This window comes from Rattus rattus, chromosome 9 (genome assembly GCF_011064425.1).
Source record: "Rattus rattus isolate New Zealand chromosome 9, Rrattus_CSIRO_v1, whole genome shotgun sequence".
Taxonomy (NCBI): domain Eukaryota; kingdom Metazoa; phylum Chordata; class Mammalia; order Rodentia; family Muridae; genus Rattus; species Rattus rattus.
The window spans coordinates 25,022,210-25,044,184 of NC_046162.1; the positions used below are offsets into that span (position 1 = coordinate 25,022,210).

General features: G+C 37.0%; 1 protein-coding gene across 1 annotated transcript in view; it reads right to left on the bottom strand.

The window, feature by feature from the left end:
- Gabra1 (gamma-aminobutyric acid type A receptor subunit alpha1) overlaps positions 1-18,987 on the bottom strand; it is a 56,574-nt gene extending 37,587 nt beyond the window's left edge. The window contains exons 1-3 of the mRNA XM_032911671.1: positions 18,313-18,987; positions 15,772-15,860; positions 12,068-12,177 (exon numbers count right to left, since the gene is read on the bottom strand). Of these exons, the coding sequence (XP_032767562.1) occupies positions 12,068-12,177; positions 15,772-15,845 (184 nt within the window). The 5' untranslated portion in view covers positions 15,846-15,860; positions 18,313-18,987. The remainder of the gene's footprint in view (positions 1-12,067; positions 12,178-15,771; positions 15,861-18,312) is intronic.
- Between the last annotated feature and the right edge of the window lie 2,988 nt (positions 18,988-21,975).

Here is a 21,975-nt window from a genome sequence, read left to right on the forward strand (position 1 = left end):
CAGAGGACACTGAAGACATCACCCTGTCTCTGTAGCAGTGAAGTCTTTTCATGATCAAGAGCTACCCTACCTCCTTCAGCGATTAATTCTTGGACACTCAAGACTTCAGTATGGACTGTATTGCAAAGATGTTAATCTCACTCAACGAAAACAATTAGAGGAGGAAATCTTGCTTGAGATAAACATCTCAATTTTTCTTCTCTGAGCAAAACCATTTCTGAAACAATCCAATAAGTTGCTTCATGCGAGCATAATCTCTGGTTTACTCTTGAAATTTTCTTCATAGCGTGTCGCCAGACAACAGAATTGTGTGTGTAGATCATACTTCAAATCTCAGCCTCGCCATGCTGTGGTGGAAGAGGCACAGGGGCCTAGCAATGCATCTCAGTTCTGTTACCCATTCTCCTCTCCCATTCTTATCCCTATGTCCTCTCGCATCCACCCTCATAGATGTCTGCATCTATCAGAGATATTTCTCTCTATGTATTTTAACTATGATTTTTTCTAATTTAAAAGCTCTCATTATTTTATATGATAACTAAAACTTAGTTATACAGTGTACTTCACTACAACGTTTTCATGAATGTGTATTTTGTTCATATTAAGATTACTTCACTTAGTCACATTTTATTACAATGCAATGAACAATAACCAAGGGAAAATCACTGCCACATATTTAGAAAAGCAAGAGCATGTTGTACTATGTAGTATGTTTTTTTATTTTTTTTTCTAATCCACTTTTTTGCTGTTAAATCCACTGAAACTGGTCAATAGGAAGAATCTGTAACTAAATTCATTTTTTTGGATATATAGTCATTATATGATCTGATATTCCTGTTGTACATTTGTTTTCAATTAATTGAGTCAAACTCATAGCTTTTCCAAGGTTCAAGTTTAAATATTATGGTGAATATTAAATATATTATCTATATAAATTATCTTATATAACCTAGAGACATGTGGAATCAAAGTCATGTCTGCTTTTACATTTGACTTTTCACTTTTGAGGAGCATGCTCGTTTAAGGAATGCTGACTAATTTGTCTGCAATTTGGCATACACTGGCCAACCTGGGGCACCCTCCTTTAAATCTATGTCACTAGTATCTGTTTCATGTGTGTGAAGATAATTTAGCTTCTATTACAGAAATTCCAAAGGTTGCTAGTTTAAGGAAATTGGACTGGCAGATTTATTTATTTATTTATTTATTTATTTATTTATTTATTACTATCAAACCAATTTGGAACACCATGCACAGTGAAGTGGCCCAAAAGAGTGAAATGAGAATTTACAAAATTTACAGGGTAACATTTGCCCTCCATTATTTTAAGAGTGATGGTTAGTAGGTGACCAGCTATATAGTCAAATTTTGAAGGTCTAAAATCTTATTTATAAAGACCACTGTGCCAAACAAATAAAGCAGGACACATGGCTAGATTTAGGTTCATCAATTGCCATGCATAGTTGTACCCATGCCATACAGACAATAGGCCAAAATGTAATTTACAAGAATGACTAGAATTGCATTTTAAAATCTATTTTCTCATCTCCCTTAGCCTGAAACTTATTTAACATATCAGTTCATAACTTTTAGGCATTTCTCTGTATTCTTCTTTAACAGCCACTTCCCTCTAAGATTTGCTCATTTTCATTATTTTATAAAACAAGAAATATGACCTCAAATCTCTGTATCTTAAGAATCTGAAGTGACTTTTTTAGTATTGTTTCTGAAAATTCTCTAATCATTGGTTTATCTTTAAAAAGTTCGCGATGATTAGTATCTGATATTTTCCTTTTTCATCCTCCAAATAGACAGGAAACAATGAGAAAGAAATGAAGGCAGACAGATGGAGGGGGAGATAGAAAGAATGGAGGGGGTAAAGAAGGAAGGAGAAGAGAATGGGGAAAAAGATGCAAAGGAGGAAAGGAAGCAAGACAATGGGAAGAGGAAGAGAAGGGAGGGCAAGAGGGAGAAAGAAAGGAAAAGGGAGGGGCAGAAGGGGATGGGAGGGGAGGGAAGAAAAACAGAAGCTGCATACGTGGAGAATACATGCCTGTGAGGGGTTACAGAAATTAGCAGGAAAGGCTAAATGATGTAATGAGAGGGAAGGTGCTGGTCAAGTGAAACTCAGCCTGCCACTCCGTTCTTGAGAGGCATAGAGCAATCAAAACAGGAAAATAAACACTTCCCCTGCCTTTTCCCATCTTAATGTCCATAGGACACTGTTTTAAGTAAATCAGTCAGCCCTACTGACCTGTTTGATTCCCAAAGTTCTTCAGGAATACTCTTTCAAAACCATGCGCAAGTTTTATGTTGAGTATGAAGCCAACCTAGTAGATGATGTTTTAGGCTAAAATTAACAAGTTTAAAAATCTCAAGGAGATATCAAATGGCTACATTTAAATTATATTTTCACTCATCTGTGACTATCCTCATCACATACTTCTTTCGTCTCAGCCTAAATTCAGAGGAAGAACAAACTCTTTGACCAAAATGGACCTTTCACAAGTAGCACACTCACTGATTCACTACCACACTAACATGTCCTTGGGCATACTTGGATGATATCAACATCTTTCTAGAGATCACATGAAAAGAAACCAACATCTTTCATGTTTCAATGTGTTCTTCTCAGCATATATCAGCAGCCAGGAACCTTAAATAAAATAGGTAAAAATACGTAAAACCAAGCCAAAACCAAATATGACTGAAACCCTTATGTAACTAAAGACTTGGCTGAAAAATATAAATCAATTAAAATAACTTGAGTGGAAGAACTGTTCAAAGATATAAATATTCCACCAAAGGTGTTTTCCTTGTGAAGGCCTTGCCAATGTCAACGTAATGGAAATTCTATGATTTTTAATTATAAATGTATGCATATGTTCATATTTTCAAGGAAAAAATGTACGACTACTTCATTGAAAATGGAGTCACAATGATGAATATTATTACCTATTGATAATTGATTACAACTTAATGATAAATCAAAATAATCAATTTACATTTAAAAACCAGTCCTTAAACAAGCCTACCTTTCACTGCTGTACCTGAACATATATAAGGTTTGCATCACCTCACTACCATGGAACAAATCTCTTTTGACCTGGACTTTCCAACAATGCCAAGATCCTACTGAAAGGATTGAAATAATAAAGGCTTTCAAGTGATATTTCAAAAGGACAATCAGTGCTAGTGGGACAAGGAAGAAAAGCACTATAGGAAAGTTAGAAAGACATGCATTCGACTGAGGGTCTAAGGGGTCCGATTTTAACTCATTTCCTTGTAGGAAAGTTGCGTGATTTCAGGTGCCCTTCCTGCGTCTTTGTCAATCTATCTTTGTTTTGGTTTATAAGTGAATAGATAAGAGCTGAACTGAAAATTAAAGTGATTTACCTTTTTATATGTATGAATTGAGCTTACCCATCCTTTTCTGTGTGCTGAACAGACACAGTTCTGTATAACAGCAATAAAGCAGTGAGAAAAAACCACTAATGCTTCTGTCCCATGGCACATCTGTTATCTTTATAAATGAAAATCTATTTAAGCAGGACTTGATAGATGGGTACTAGATAGACAGGTGAGTGGATAGATGACTATGTAGGAGACAGAGGAAAACGACTGATGTGTCTGGAACCTGGAGATGCTGATGATAGGAGAGAATGCTTTGAAGTGAATGAGACGACATTTGGAGTGGATGGCAGAAAGCAACCGACCTTTGTCCCAATGCCACAGAAAGCCTTTGGGCGTAGAAGTGACATTATTGTACTTGAACCTCCAGAAAATGTCTGATTCTGTGTAAATATGTGAGAGTGTCTATAATTAAAAAAAAGAATAGGGAGATAGGAGAGTTGTGGGCAACGCGTTAGCAATACCCATCACAACAGCTTGTTTAATGGGGCATTAGCCACATGTTCGGTGAAAATGCTGTCAATTGAGCAATTCAGAAATATTCATCGGGAAAGTTTTCGTGCACTCCTAATTTATGAAGTCCAATATCGAGACCAAATGGATAACATTACTCAGCATCATAAAATAAATGCAAAAATCTTAGTTTGAAATGGTCTTATTGAAGAGCTGGCAATATCCTGGGATCCCACACGAATACCAATGGGCAACATTTATCGCCCAGTCTTACTATCCTCCTAATGCATAGGGAAAAAAAAAAGGAACTGCTTCCCTGGTTGATTTGTAAACCAACCTTACTTGTTTGTTTTTACCAGCTAAATCTGCATAAACAGTAAAGAGTTGTAACTTAACATCTAATAAGTCCCAGACAATTTAGTGGTCTGGGGTTCACAGACCTCAAATGATACAAGCATCTCTGCGAAAGAAAGATTAATTTTATTATCAGGCATGATATAAACCTCATTTCCACTGAAAATTTTCTTCTTTCTATGGTTTTAGGAGTAGAATCTTCTGGAAGAGTGCTCATTTGAAGGAAAGGGTGTTCATGGTAGTCTTGGAAAGATAAATTTCTATATATGTATATATCTACATAAAGGGTTGGTGTTTCATGTAGTTTTTGAGATCTATGAGAGCAGCATGGCGGTAGCAAGAAATATCCCACCACATAGGAACTAGCTCTCTGTTAAATCCAAAGTGGTTCTCTGTGATTCGTAACTCTCAGGATCTTCTCTCAGGAAAAGAATATAAATTTTCATTTGTAGAGTTCACATTCTAACATAAAATGAAATAATCCACAAAAAACATTTTAGAGTCTCAAGCACAGGACTGGAATAGAGATGGTAAGTGCAAAGGTTAGGGAAAGATTAAATATAGGGACACAGGAAATTACCCATGAGTATAGTCTCAGAGGTTTCCTTTTATCTCTAAGGAAACTCCTGGGCATTGGTCATGCAAATGATTGACATACAACAGGAAAGACCAGAATAGAATGTTTATAAATATGCTATAACATTCCTTAGTTAGCTTTGAGATCCATTATGTAAGTTAGATTTATGAGCCAACTGGAGATCTTAGCGAGTAAAGATTCAGAGGATTCTCTGTTCATTGAACCATGTCTTTTGGTAACTGTCTTTTTTCTTGAAATACAACTATGTCACCGACTGTCTAGTTCTACTATTCCTGTGGAAGGGTGTTGCATTTGCAAACATCTGAACATCTGTTCCAGAGCTTGCATTCAAAGTAAAAAAAAAAAAAAAAAAGACTATAATAAATTTAAAGTGAAGGATTTGAAGTGTAGAAATTTTAAATCCTCTATAAGATCATTTTCTTATAAAATAAATATAACACCAATGAGAAGAGATTAAATAAGCAGAATCTTTTAAATTGCTTTTCCGATATTTTTAGTATATATAACCTTCTTAATTTTATCTAACACTATTGCATTTTGAAAGATATATAAGCTGTTTGAAATTCTCCCAAACACAAATAAAAAAATCACTGCTTTAGTATTAGTTAAACATGAATATAATTTTTCTCTCTGATCTCGAGTCTACTCAGGAAGCCAAATAATCATGAAAGGTTTTTCTAATACCAGCTATCTTATAAATTAGCCAATTAAATTTGATTTTTAAAAAGAATTAAAATAGTCATTCTGAGTCTGTGACATTTCACATTGGATTCTACTTCTTCACTATCAAATCTATTTTTATGCACTTATCCACCACCGGAAATGAAAAATCTCTGACAGAATTAGAATTTGAAAAACAATCTCCTTTAGGAGCTTCTGCACAACTCAGGTCCACCACCTAACTGCACAGCTCAGCGCCGTGTACTGTCTTTGGGTCAGGTTAATTTGGGGTGTTGAAACTCATTTTATTTGCAAATCTTCCTTTAAATAATGAAGTTCATGAATTAAAATTTTAATTAAAAATAAAAGTAAATTTTAAAGAAAACTAAGCTATAATATTCTCCTCATTTCTAGTGACTTAAACTTTTAACAACTGCACAAAATATACAACAGTCTACTCATTTTTGCTTTCTTTTAGTTTCCCACTTTTCTCATATTTGAAAACCTAACAGAATGCATATGTATTCCTTGAAAAACAAATATTAGTTTTTTTCAGTGACAAAAAAACCTTCAGGCCACTTGGCTCCTTCAAACTGAGTCCTTTTGTAATCATTGTGTTAAAAATTAGTCTAAAAGATTTTACATGGGCTTGACTAACTCAAGACCAGGAAGTTATTTTGTTTAAATTTCTTAGTTCATTTTGAAGCATGGTTTCTTGCAGCAGAGCTTGCCTGAATTTATTTTCCACACGCGCGGTGAGTTTGAACTCCTGATTCTCCTGCCTCCTGCTATCAAGAGTTTGGATTAAAGGCTAGGACCAGGAAAATCTAATGATAAAGTATACTGTTTCCGTTAGATTGTCTACAGCTGTGATAACCACCATGACCAAACAAAGCTTGGGGGAGAAAGGGTTTATTTCAGCATACATTTCCACATCACACTCCCTCACCAAGAGAGAGCAAAGCCAGAAGTAAGTTCAGGCCAACATGGAGGAAGCGGCTGATTCACAAGTCATGGAGCAATGATTTTTACTGGCATGGTTCCTTATGTATTGCTCTGAATATTTTCTTACAACATGCAAGACCACCTGCTTACGACGGAAGCCCCTGAAAGCTTCTGCCTGGGTCATCAGTTAAGATACTGCACCACACGGAGGGTACATGCCAGTCTAATGGGGAACATTTGGTCAACTGAGTTTCCTGTTTCCACATAACTTGGTATTGTATTAAGTTGACGTAAAAGTCACTGGTGAATGTACCTAGAAGCAGAGATTCATTCTCCAGCATGATATTTCTAAAATAGTTTGAGCACCTTGGGCTGCTAATGGCTCAATGAGTTGCTCAGATCCTTATTAACCAGTTTTTCGTCTAGCAGTGAAATAAAGTTAAATGAAACAAGATGAAAACCATAGAATTTAAATAAATTATTACTTAAAACACAGATGAAAATATTTAACTAAATACTGTTAATATGTAACAGGGGTACAATCACTGTCTAAAAGCCTATAAACTATAAACTTTTCTAATCAACCACTTATGCTTATAAGATTAGAAATATTGACATATCTCTTTCATTGGCTTTCCTTATCTACATAGTTTGGTGGTGAAATCTTTGAGAGCTATCTATCTTTCCATGCATTCTTTGTTGCGATTAAATTTAAAAATAAAATTTGAAATCGTTAACACCATTTCCAGGGAACACCGGAAAGCAAAAAGGGGAGAGTGGAAAAGGAGTTTCTGTGTGCCATTAGGTGTGACTTCACTAAGATTTTATAGCTGTTCTCTCTCTCATTCATGTTCTAGTTAAACATGGGTTTAGTGGAATTTGTTTTTGAAAGAGTAAAATGAATTTGTTTTTAGATGAAAGCATATTTTAAACAGGCAGCTGCCTGAAACATGAGGAAGAAGACAAATTTAGGCTAGTGAGGAGACCTGTACAGTACAGTACATTCACTGAATGCTGGCCTGATGCACGGTGGGACTGAAACATATCATAAAATGGAAGTGGTCTCCTCCATTTCTGTGAAAGGATATACCCAGAAGGGCATTACTTGTATTGTTTGTCCTTAGAACCTCTGAAATTTTACTTCAGCGTTGAGCACTAGGTCTCTCAGTGAATTATTGTTTGACAATTCCAGAAATTGGAATGGGGCCTATATAAAAGCAAATCAAATTTCACCCAATTCTCTTCCATTGCTTACTTGGGGGAAAAGTCGAGAACATCCAGCCATCCATAGTTCATTTTAACACATGGAGAAAAGAATTAGAAAATAGATTCATTGAGAACTTTCAGTTTGTTCCTGTTTATAGACAAGCACTAGTTCCATGTCTTTACTTCTGTCTAGCCCTCCCTCCTCTGCTCCAGAATTGTCTCTAGTCCTGTCCCTCATTGGATGCTTCAGCTACCCGTTGGTTCCCAGTCCCCGCCTCCTAGCCTCGGTCTGGTTTCTACTTGAAGTTATCTTTTCTTATCTACCCGTTCTTTCTGGTCTTCAATCTTTATTTCTCTATGTCACTCTTTTAGACTTGAACTTGGTTTATTCAAACACTCTTAGAATACCTGGTGGAAGAAGATTCTCTTGTTTTCTTGCCACAAAAGCAAGAGATTATAAATGAGAAAGAATCTAGTAATTATTGATGATTCTATAAATTTTCTAGCTATGTATAATTTTAACCCAATTTTCTGCAATTACTTTGTATTTGATGTACGTATTTCACTGGCTCCTTAATTTCTTTTTGTTTTTTGTACATCAAGGACTTAGTGTTGCCCTTGTTCTAATCTATTTAAATTCACCTAGGTGCAACAAAAAAAAATCACAATCTCTGTCAGAATATTTCTCTTCATGTTACAGTTTTATTTTGTCTTCCTGTGGTTGACTCTTGGTCCTAGCCTTTTAAAATAGTGTCATAATATCCTCAAGTTAATTTCCAATACCTGAATCTATGAACTAATGAATTTCATTTCTAGTTACATCCTGGTATACACTCCCAAATAAAAAAACTGAACAAGTCATGGAGGACCTCTATACGGAGGAATTGTTTACATAGTGTTGGTTTCATTATCGTTCTGTGAGGATATTCAGGACAAAAACCCTTGTCTTTTTCACAGTGTTTTACCATAATGAAGAAGACAGCAGGGCCTTTTTTCTAGGAGAAAGTAATTTCAGATATAACCATGCACAAACTACCAGAAAACTTTTGCTTCATTTTTCACGTAAGATAAAGATTCTGCTTGAGACTTGATGCGCCAGGGGTTATGGAGAGAGGGCAATACTCAGGGGAGGCCTCCACCCTCTCAGAGGAGGAGATGGGTACGGGGAAAAGAATGTTTGAGTGGGGGCCAAAAGGAGGGGGGAGGCAACACTCAGGGTGTAAAGTAAATAAGTAAATAAATAAATGGAAGAAAAATATTCTGCTTTTCCTTTTTATAGTCTTTGCTTCTGAATATAAATGAGTTATGTCAAAAAATAATAATGATAATATAGATGGGGAGACCATATTGTTACAGGAATTTACTATTAACTATGCCATGCTTGAATTATCTGACATTTATAGCAAACATAAAATTAAATACCGTACACACACACAAAAAAAGAACATTTTGATTTAACCAGCCAGTATCAACGCTATCCATTTTCCATAAATTCATAGTTGACTATATTACAAAATCAATGTCTTGGAAGTTTATTTCATATTCTAACTGCAATTAGGTTCAAAATATACATAGATTGTTTTAATCCTAAAGCAATCACATATTTGTAAGAATGTCATCAAAATGTATAAAATAAGGTTAGGCAATATGAAAATTTAAGAAAAATACCTCAAATTTTATGCTTCTAATTTCATGGTATTCCAGGCCAACATTTAAAATACAAACAGAAGAAAGATTTCACCGTAGCATTGTATAACTCAGCATTTTCAAGAATGAAAATAGCCAAATTAATTCTAGAGATTAAAAGACTTTATTTTTTTTAAAAAAATGTGTTTTTCTAGATCCTGAATTTCTGTTAGCTTAAAAAAAAAGTATACCTAATCTTTATGGGATGAACCATTATTCCTGTTCCCTAAACCACAAGTCTGCTTTACCATTTTCAGAGATTAAGTGATTATATAAATTTAAAAATATTATTCTGATAAATGAATGTTTCTTAAAGAAACGTTTAAGAAAATCCCAGTGGGAGGGGATGCCCTTAACCCTGTGGAAACTTGATGCCCAAGAGAAAAGGGATGCTGGAGGGGGTGAGGTGGTAGTGGGTGGGCAGATGGGGAAGCACCCTCTCAGTGGCAGCAAGTGTGTGTGTGTGTGTGTGTGTGTGTGTGTGTGTGTGTGTGTGTGAAGAACTTGAGGAAGGGGACCTGGAAGGGGGAAACTTTTGGAATGCAAGTGAATAAAATAACTTAATTTAAAAAATCTCCTGATGCCTTAGATCTCAATTTTTACATTAAATATATATTTTGGGCTGTTTCTTCATTTGCAATACATGGCTCTCTCTAGTTTAAGTGTGTGTAGAATACGTTTATTAAAGAGTAAGTATATATGATTAATAATAATATGTATGAAAATCAGCAGTAATGCCTTGTTATTTAGACTGTAATAAGAGTACAATCACAACCGATCATTAAAGCAAATGTGTGTGTGTGTTTATATAAAATCCTCAAACTGAAAGCCACATGCGCACCTTTAAGAGGATACTCAACACACATAATAAAGTATCAAATATGATTTCATAAACTAGAATGAATGAAGATCTGGCATATGAGGTTGATTCTACTGCTACTGTAAGGATTGACCTGGGACAGAATGGACATTCAGTAAAGGAAATGTATATAAAATATGTCAGCGTTTTCAGAAGCCTTCACTTCTTAATCCATATCAACAACCCAGTGAGTCCTTGGTCCCTTATCCCTAGTCTTTGTAGTTTATTTAAACTGCATGCAATGAAAGCAATTTTTTAGCATCAATCCGGATGCTCAGACATACAATGACTTTATATTACTGCATTATCAACAGAGATGTGTTGGCCATTTTAAGCAATACCCCATCTCAAAGTTAAGCTTTTATATTTCTTGACAGTGAGTCTTCCTATGCTCCCTAGACGGTTTTTGAAACACTGGCCTCTTTCCTCACATTTCTTGTTATCTGAGTTTATGTATAATACGTGATATTATACTCAGCAACTTAAGAATAATATTTTTTCCCCAAGAAGTTAAAAGGACACAAGGTTGAGACCAAATCTAAAGAAGTACATTTGAACTTGATAAGAAAGTATACTTGGTAAGGATATATATAGTCTTTTTGCAAATATATGCATAAAATATTTTATAAACATATTATAAATATATAAGTATTTATGGATATTTTATAAATATATATGTAAAATGTAAAATTCTGAAAATGTTGAGCCATTTTTCTCTTAACCTCTTAGATACTAATGATATTTGGGAGCCTCAAAACAGATCAACAATTCCCCGCCATGTGATGCAAACTATGTAATTTTAATGACTCTCAGTCTGGGAAGGTAGCTCAGGAGTAAGATATGTCTAGCGTGTGCCAAGCCCTTCATTCTAGTCCCATTTCTGAACAATGAATGAATGAATGAATGAACAAATGAATGAGAAATTCTAAATGCATGATACCATTTTGTTTGAGTTCTTAAGTTTAGCTTTCTTTATCAATTCTGACTAAATTGAAAGGAGGCATTTCATACTGGTAAGTAAATATTACTATTGGTTTCTGCTGCTTTGAAAAAAGTGACGAATCAGCTCTAATGGAGAGTCATAGAGTGGTATGTTAGCGTCCCGTGAGACTGGATTTCAATTTCTTTCCTTGCTTGCCTTGTTTTACTTTAAGGCCAATATTGCGATGTGGCTTCGTTCACCTTTACTAAATTACATGAGGTTGAGCGTTATTTTTTGCAAGGAATATTGTGTGTGTATACATATGCATGTATGTATATCTATTACATATGTATATACATAGAAAACGTTATTTTCTCCCCAAACAGAAATTCAATTGATCAATTAATTATTTTTAAAGAAGCACTAAAATTTACTAAAGAGAACTAGGGAATTACATCCTAATGCATAGCTTATAAATAAAACATTACCATCTATTTTACTCACTTTTGATTATAGATATGGGGTAATATAACACAAAGATATGATTGGCTACACAATCGTCTAAAATAAGTATTTCTAGCATAGAATTAGAGTTAGTTTTTTGAATTCAGTATAGTTTTAACAGATGAAGTTAATAAGTCTTAGACTGAAAAAGGAGACTATTATGTTCATTTTTACACAATACATTTCTTAGACAGAAAAACAATTGTGCTTGTCAAGAATATGCATCCCTTTTGTGTAATTGTGAGAATTTTGTGCCTATCCATCACTCTATATAACTACGTGCACAAAACAGTCTTAGTAAATTGGATTAGCACGGGGTGGACTATTAAAATAGGGCTAATTATCCGTCAATATGCTAGCATATTTGCTAGCTTTTTTATTTGCTGCTTGAAGAGAAATTAGAGATAAATACATAAATGTTTGGTAACACTAAATTTTCTCAAAGAAAAAACGTGAGAGTGTAACTCACCTCCCAAGCCTGGTCTCAGACGATTGTCATAACCATCCAGCAGTCGGTCCAAAATCCTCGTGAAGACAGTGGTGTTGTCCTTAAGTTCATCTTGGGAGGGCTGTCCATAGCTGAGGGGAGAGCATAAAGACTAATAGCATCAAACTTCCACTAAAACCTCTTACGATTCAAAACCTTCCTCAGAGTTTCTTAATCTCCTTGCTGTTGGGAGTTTGAACGTCATTATAACTCTGGTCCCTGTCTCTCCTATGTGGCCTCGTTGGTGGCAGGCTTTTAATTTTAATATAGAAAATGATTTCCAACACTGCATTTTCAGTCCTCAGCACAGCAAGTTCTAGAAGAGACATATCTTCTCTGAGCAAACCAGACTCTCAACTCGTATTGCATGAAACATTTTGAAGGCTTTGATCTAAATTATATTTATCTACGTAGGTACATCTATATGTGAATTGCACAACTCGTTCAAAGGTTTCTTTTTTAAATGTAATATGCAAATTCTTATGTACCAAAGCTCCTTCTTCCATTTCCTTTCCATACATTTGTGCTTTTGATTTTTTTGGGGGGGTGTTCTTTTAAGATATTTAGGAAAGGAAGATACATAAATCATTTATTATGTTATTCATACTTTTATGGGTGTGTTGATTCCCCTTAAAATGTATGAAAAATGAAAATTTATTCAAACCTTTATTTTCTTTAACTTTGGTCGTTTCTGGGTTTAGACATGGTAGAACTGTTGGGAAAAGCGACATTCTTGATGTAAGACACCCTTTAGATGTAAGGTGACTTCATGTTTTAAGACGCAAGTACTTAAGGGCAAAGCAGAGGCCAGGAATGAATTTTTTTCACTTTCTGGAGCAAGACCTTTTTACCAACATCCTGCAAAGGGACAGCCATTCCTGTTCTTTTGTTTGGGGATATAGTTTCTGTCTCTCGGTACTATTTTCTAGTTTTCAACCATCTAGGGCTGCACTCCCCATACTTGGTGATTCTTATGCCAACCACTTTATTATCTATGCAGGATTAATTGTGTTTTATGTAACGACTGGCGTGACACTTCAAAATCCTTGGAGAGAAGCAGTTTCTATCTCAGAAAAAAAAATTACACTTGCTGACAAATTTCACCGAAAGCTCTGACCTTGAGTGCAAAACTCAAGTGGGTATAGGGTGTAAAACAAAGAGAGGGTAACAAACCTATACGCTGGACATTTAAATTTTAGTATTCCTTTTGCTTCACTTGGACATCGTTGTGTGGCTAATCAATAAATGTAAGCAAAATAATGGTGTCTTAAACCAGAATTCACTTCTTTGACAGGGACACCCAATATAATCTATTATCACCTCAGAAACATAAGCAGTTTTGCAAGTAATTAATTTTGTATGAGCCAAGTTCAGATCATTTCTTTTTTTTTCTTAATCTTATAAAATTTTATGTAAAACTTGAAGATAAATAAAACATCATACACCAATTTAACCAGGCTAAACAGTAGGAGACAAGGAAGGACTGACTGCAGATAATGGGCACTTTAAAGAGGCAAAGTTAATTTGTATTTTTAGTTCCAGTTCTTTCATGGATAAATGCATAAAAGATATCCAATACAGAAAGTATAAACTTTAATGTGACTCTTCACTGCTTTTGTTCTGGCTATTCTAACTGTAGAGACATTAATTGAGTTGTATATACTTCTTTTCTGATAAAGTTTTAATTCAGTAGTTATAAGTAAAATTTCTCTATGGTGCTAAATATATGGAATTTATTTCCACAAGACCATTTTTTTATTCCATTAAACTAAACATTAATCCATTCACGTCACACAGATTGAGAGCTTACTCTCACTTAGCAAACATGAAACACCTTGCTGTTTCATTTTGTTTTTTAAATCTAGTTTCCTCTGAGCTTGTGACTTCCTGCCCGTCTCATTGGCAGATGACAGCAGTAAGGCAAAGCAAGATCTCGATTCTCTGAGAGTGAGTACTTGTCAAAATTCATGGTCGCAAAACCAAATGCCATCCATCATCTTCCAAGGACATTGGAAGGTCGTCTTGATAAAGACAAAGAGATGCGAACACACCTAGGGATTCAGGAAACTGTCCCTAGAGAAAACTTTTAGGGAGAGAGCAATCAATATAGGAAGAAGGTGGTGATGGGTCAGAATAACACCAGAGGGTGGTTAGACTGTTAACACAACCTTCAGAGTCCCTGGTATCTGTTACCTTTATCTTTGCTTGTGTTTCCACAGATTATGTAAAACGCAAAGAAAAATTCTGTTCAGCTTACGAACCTTGCCTTCAGCAATTGTTCGAATCGGAATGCAAATTCCAAAGAGACCAGCCCCGTCCCAAACAAAACCAGCCCTGCTCTCCCATTTGGAATGGAAATCTTTCCTTATTGTGATTTTGTAATCATGCTTCTTCAGCCTTCCATCTGATTTCCTTTATAAAATCACAACTACCACAGAACTCTAGAAGGATTAAGATAACTTGGGGGGGCGAGGGGATATGAATACTAAAAACAGCATAGAGTACCCTAAAAAGAATACTCATTTTTGAAGAGAAATGTCAAGTTGCTGAACCTGCTTTTGATTCCACAGGAACAACTCTGTAATAAAACACTGTGCACTAACTCCATCTACAGGTCATTATAATAGTAACACTTCATATAATTTTTCAAAAATCACTGATCACTTAACTCCTCAAATTAAAGATTATCAGAGTAATGTGTCTTGTTCCCCTGATATCTGTTTATGACATAATATTAAAAACAACGCAGTCAACGTCTCATTTAAAACTAATCCTCAGAAATGTCTGCCTTTCCAGCTGGTTCCTTATCTCTGATTTCAACTCATGAAGATTCACTTTCTAGTACACTTAAAGGAGTTCAGGATTTTATTATACGTAGAATACCTTTTAATGAGGCACAAGAATAGACTAGACAAATAGCTATTAAAGCAGATAGAGGACAATATAACATATTTGATCATTTAGATAATTATCACAATATCTCGTGTTCTGTATTGGATCATTAGAAAATATATTTACTATTTGACTTACTGAAATTTATTCACCACACTTCCTCCTAGGAAAAAAATGTTAGATTATCACACTTTAATTTTTATCTAGTATTTTACAAGAATCATCTGGCATATTCTATCCCTATTTTATTAACCGTGGTTTAAAACACAATATGCATGTGTTTATAGACATGTGGCATTCAACATATACATATCATTTTAACTTATTTTATTTTAAAATATTATTTTAACTCCCATGCTTTTGTAAGTTACTCTATGATTTTGCAAATGGTTAGAATATTTCCTGTTGAAAATTTAACTTGGAACTCGCAGGGCATACAATGACTAATCTGGTAACTTTTCACCATAAATTCGGAAACTACATTTTCCCCCTCAGTTACAAATGAAAACTGAAAAGTTCAATTTCAGACTTAAAAGTTGAATTCACACATTTCCTAGTTTAAATTTTTCTTAGGAAGAAACAAAAGCTTGTTAAGTGTATTCTAGCGAGGATCCAAACAAGAAAGTTATTTCCACGGTCTATTCTTCTTTAGTCTTAGCTGACATTTTATTGCAGTAAAGTTTTCTGAATTCCCTTAGTCATGAATTCATCCATGGGCAATTTTCTTCCCCCTGATGGAATAAATGAAAAATTACAGAAACTGTCATGCAGATTTTTAAAGAAAATGCCCCCACCTTCTTCCCGAGAGAGTGCTCAGAATGAGGGTCCAGGCCCAAAGATAGTCAGAGAGACCCCGACTTGTCTTCATCACGGGCTTGTCCAGCTGAAAAGTGGAATAAGTAGAGATCAATGTGTCTTGCAAGAAACATCAGGTTATAACCACTAGGGCTGACTGAGGCAGTTCCGATGAATGCTTTGAAGTCAGGAAATGACCTCACTGGAATATGACACTCACTGGAAGCAATGGAAACCTGGACCATCCACTCTTTACCTTCCGTCCCACCTCTCCCTTCAGAAATATACCAGTATCTTCATTTACCCTATAGGAATCAAAATGCTTTCAAGGGGACAAAACTGCTCTACACAAGAGCTGTGGGTTGGTTTCCAGAGTAGCCCTCACCTTACCATTACTTGCTGGTTTATCCCATGTTGCTGTTGTTTAATGTCTGAAAAAAACCTGACCTTTCTGATTTGGGTCCCTGTGGCAGATCTGCACTGAAAGGTTTCAACTTGGTGCCTCTAACAGGAGGGCATGTGGGTAGGTGGGACCTGGTAGGCTAACACCTCTGTTGGCAGAACGCATCTCTGAATCCTGGAGGCACCTTGATTTGAGAAGCAACTGTATTTACCTCTTTATAAAAACCATTGGGAACACACTGTTGAATGCCAAAGTCGTGCTTCTCTGTGGTTGTTAAATATGCTCACTAATGTTTCTGTGAAGCTAAAGGATACACTTTAAAGTCAGGCCATGTGCTGCTCTCTCTCTCTCTCTCTCTCTCTCTCTCTCTCTCTCTCTCTCTACACACACACACACACACACACACACACACACACACACACACACACACACACACACATCAATGCACACAAACATGCCCACACATATCTTGTAAGCATTCTCTAATTTCTACCAGGTTGCTGCTAGAAAACGGTTCGTCTCAAACAGATGGAAGCTTAAGTGGTTTGCTTTGCATGGCAAGAAGGGGATATTTATTCCCACTTAGGTAAAGTGCAATCAATTATTATCTGATGGCTGAGCTTGGATATGGTTGGAGGATACTAGAGGAATAAATGAGTACGGAATGGAAGAATTATAGAAATGTGTGTGTGTCTGTGCGTGTCTGTGTGTCTGTGTGTGTGTTATACATTCATATAATTACGTGTGTATATATATTATTAAGCCAAATTTTGAAATCCTGAGCATTACCTGGATAAGAAGCAGATATAGTTACATTTTTAAATGCACTGAAAATAATTCCAGTCCTACTATGAAAACTATTACATGTATTTTATTTCACCACTTTCCCCAGTCTTAACTCCTTAGTAGGGCCAATCATGAATACATGGAAGCTTTATAAAACTCATTAATTTTTTTTTTACATTAAGCATTCTCTAGTTCCATGTGGTATGCCTTTAAATACATCAACAAAATGCTTTCCACGCTCTCCCCGATCATCCCAATCAGTTAGAACCATCACAGACAGTCATGTAAGCAAGGAAGCAGAATTCGTTTAGAGTGAAATGATGTAGAGATAAAGACTGTGAGCTTCCTCATAGCGTTCTCTTAATTTAGTGACTGGTTTTGATACACAGGAGTAGAAAACGACAGGGGCATCTTGGATAAATATCATTACGTTAAAATATTGCATCCAGATGGCACAATGATAATTCTTCCTTTAAAACATGTTTGTTTGGTTTTTTTTTTAACGTCTGTTTTGAAGAGGGAAACAACTTCTCTTAGCCCTATTGATCCCCACTGATTCTAGCAAAAGAAAGTCTTGAATGGGTGAGAGAAAGAGATTCCCAAGCCAAGACACCATAGCTTTTGCACTCTTGTCATATTTGGAGAAAACCAAACCTGCCTTGGCACTTCAGTTCTGGAGGAAGAAAGTTTCTTGCGAATACAAACATAATAGTTGAAAAGGAACCCGAAGCTGCCTCTTGCCCCCTTTCCACCTCCATCCCTCCCCTAGCTAGAAGCATGCTCCACTACCCACCTCCCCTGCGACCCAGATCAAATAAGTTCAGCATTTCATTTCCAGAATGGGAGAGACCCCTACACCAGAGGGCATTTCAGCTGTGGCGTCTGAAGAGGGGAGAAGAGATGTGTTCAGGCAGGGTGAGCCAGTCTTCCCTAGACTGGAACTGGGTGACAGGTTTTCTGTCCTAACCTCTCAACTTTAGCTGATGGCGACCCCCAGCGCCCCTCCCCAACTCATCGCAGCTCCCCTTGGACAGAAAAAAAAAAAGAAGAGGAAAAGAAAAGATTAAAAAAAGAGAAAGAAGAAAGATCAAAACAACATGTCACCACCCACCCCTCAGGGTACATTCAAATCTGCCTCAAAGAGGAGAGAGGGAAGAGAGAGAAATCTACTCCTATAGGGCTGCAGTTTTCACCCTGAAAGAAGAAAACATTCCTTATTTCTACCTGCTCCCAGCTTCAGCTGCTGTCCTGCTGCTCCTGCTCTCTTCCCCACTAGAACATCTCTGCCTCTCCAGCTAGGACAAAGGCAGATTGCAAGCTGTGGGCATTCGTGGTCCGAAGTCTCACTTACCTCGGGGCCCCCTCTGGGCACCGGATCGCTCCAGACCCGGGAGAAAAGTGTGGGAGAGAGGATCGCGGTGAGCCGGAGCTGCGCGAGTGTGCGAGCGCGGGCGCGCCGGGCGGAGGGCGTCCTCGCGCCGCGCTCACTCACACGGTTTGAGCCATCATGGACTCTGCGTGCTCCTGCACTAGAGATTTCATACCCAAATTTGCTTCCCAATATCCAATCTGCAGCTATACAACAAAAGATTTCTCTGTACCAAGACAGTAGTAATACGTCCCAGCGCAAACCGGATGTGAAATAGGCGGTGACTTCATGCCAGAGAGATTTTATTTTAGAAAGGAAGGTGGTACCAGCCACTGGATCTGGACACCAATCCGCCCATTTTTTATATGCAGCGCAATTTAACTTGCACCACTCTGGCCCTAATCCCCGTCTCTGTAGCTGCCGGCTCAAATCCTTCTTCAATCTGCTGCAAGCATTCCTCTATTTTGGGGGGGAGGGGGGCTGGAAAATGGGGGAAGGGAAGGGTAGAAAGGGTTAGACATGGGGGCTACACTTAGGATCTTTTCTCTCTTGAGATTTATGAGCACACTGTTCTAAGGTGTGCTCATTAAAGCACAACCGATCCTTGTAACTCTGCTACCTCTGATCAAATATTTAACCACTGCATTCATATGAATGAACGCAAGCTACGAAGCAGGGAGATGTAGGCTTACACGTGTGGGGAGCGCTCTGTCCTCTTGCTCTCCCTCGCTCACTCCCACACATATGTCTAAATCCCTGCATGTTGCAGAGCCAGGACTAGTTAGGGACAGCAGGAAGATTCCCCGTCTGAGAGGGAATGGGCCCCTGAGCTTAGAGTCCTTCGTACTTAGTCAGATTCTGAGTGCCTTGCACCCTGCCTTTCATCTACAGCATAGAGGACAGCCAGACAGGCTTCGGAACCGGTTTTTAACCTTTGCGTGCGTTGTCCTGAAAAAAGCACAGACGCCCTTAACTCCGAATTTTGCAAGGTTTTCGAACGTGGAATATTTAACTTCACATAAATCATTTCTGGGTTTGAGAGGCATATCTCCATTTCCGGAGACATGCCTTTGCCCCGAACTCCATCATTTTCGGTTCAGAAAAATGGGAGGAGGGGGAGGATTTTTAGAAGTCAGTGGGGGAAAAGCTTCTACTTTCTTCTTCTTCTTCTTCTTCTTCTTCTTCTTCTTCTTCTTCTTCTTCTTCTTCTTCTTCTTCTTCTTCTTCTTCTTCTTCTTCTTCTTCTTCTTCTTCTTCTTCTTCTTCTTCTTCTTCTTTCTTCTTCTTCTTTCTTCTTCTTCTTCTTCTTCCTTTTCTTCTCTCTGCTCTCTTTTATTACCTTCCCCGGGAGTTCTCCACACACAGTTAATTATACATGTAGGAGAGAGAGAGAGAGAGAGAGAGAGAGAGAGAGAGAGAGAGAGAGAGAGAGAGAGAGAGAGTTTGACATGTTCTAACTGATTTTCAGGGACTGAGTGATGACTGGTTTCTTGCTCAGGATTTGTGAATGGCTTCTAGCTCAGGTCATGGGTGCTGTCTTCCTTAGGGTGCTGTTAGACAATGACCAGCACCTCCAAGAACTGCTTTTCAGCATTTTAAAACCACATGGGGAGGAGGTGCTGAAAATATGAGGCATCCTCATGTCATACTTCTGTTAGATCTGTTAGATCTTCATCTGTTAGATGAAGTCTGAGTTTCAGTAAGCCCGCTGGTCATTTTCTTCTAGTGGACTTCTGGCCGAGGAGAAATTTGAAATAGAGGCTGAGTGTTGTCCAAAACATTAAAAGGAGGAGAAACTAGTTAGCAAGACCCAAACACTTCTGTATTTAGTGTTCTGCAAGTTGTTCTTGGCTTATGCTGCAAGGAATCAGGTTATACGATGAAAACTTAAGCTAGGCTGTTGCAGTCACCTGATCTATACAGGCAAAGACACAGTCATAATGTGACTCTGTTCTCTGGTTTTGGGGGTGAATTACTAACAATTACTAACAAGGAATATTAGAAATAAACATTTTGGAAGGTGCATCTCTCTTTAAATAGTAATAATTGCCAGGAAAGCACACAACAAGGGGGCCGATGCACTCTTAAACACCAAAGAGCACTGCTGTTCCCTTGTGTGAAATAGTTCCATTTATATTTATTTATTAGTTTCCTTGTTCACCGGGCAGCTTATAAAGCAACCCTGACTTTACAGAAGTTCTGAAACCCCGTTACCAACTCTAAAGCATTTCCGTATCTCTCCACAATATGCTAACACTCCATAGTTTCAGTGCCTTTAAAGAATAGCCAATAGTCGTAAAAAGACGACATTTTGAGTGTCCTCCCTTCTCCTGACAGAACTGCGGTAGCTCCTTTGACAGTTCTCCACAAATTGGTGGACATTTTGGCTCTTGCCATCTAATGTCACGCAACTAAACCTCTCTATTGATCACGATTTTGCAAACACTGGCCCTGAAAGGTTACCATTTGAGAAATTTCTCTGAGGACAATTTCAATCACAGACTGCTGTGTGTACCACTACAACTGCATGTAACCATACAGTATTTTCATACACCAAAAGGAAAAATGAATTAAAAATTATGGAGCTAGAGTGGGAATGCAGAAATGAAAATGCTCCTTAGAATAAAATACAATATAGATTAGATTGTATCATTCTCATGAAATGTATTACTTAAAATACGGAAACTTGACAATTCTCCAATCAGTACCCAACATTGTAGACAATGCATTTATAGTTTCCTATGAGATATTAATATATCCCCATAGTTCTAGATATTAAAATACAAAAAATAAGAAGAAAACTATTTTATAATATCCCATTCCATTAATGTTTTCGGACAGCTGCTGGTGTTATACTTTTCCTGCTACATCTGGAATAAATCCTTTCAAAGTGTGCATGCCTGAAAAAAATAAGTAATTGAATAGCGAAAAAAAAATCATGATTTCTAACATTTCTGAGTGTTCACTTTGTAAAATTATATCCCAACGGTTTAGCATACCTCATTCAACTTCATTCTTAAAGCAAACCTTAATACAGCCATTTGACAAGTCTTTCCTATCTGTGGACTACAGAGACCAAAACATTTGCCCAAGGTCGTATGGATCATGAGTTACCAATTTTAGCAAGGAAATTAGATTTAGGAATTCAGGTTCACTCGCTCGCTCACACTTACACATGGCTGTTTCTTCACCGTGAATCCGTGTGCTCCTACAAAGGTCCCTTTCACTTGTCTGAGACACACTTGACCATTTAGATCAGCCACAGATATCAAGGCCCGTTTTAATTTTCAAAATTTTCCAGTATTAAAAGTTAACGGAAGGTAGGAGAGTAAATAACAAGAGTGTTTATTCTGAAGACCAGTTTGTCGAGAAACAACGTACAATTTCACTTTTATTTCAGATTTTTGTCGTTATTTTTCATCTCTCTCATGAAGCCAGTGGCCAAGACCCTCATAGCAGGAGAGCACTGAGGTCAAACCTAAGACCAGAGATGATAGGCAGGCCAAATACCTCCATCTCTAATGCAACAGTCTGGTCACATTGCTTTTTCTGTCATTTTAAATGGCAGAAAATCCTGACCTAATTGAACACGTGACACTGAATCTATCAATAGAAAATTGCTTTCAGTTCCCCAACTAAATGGGT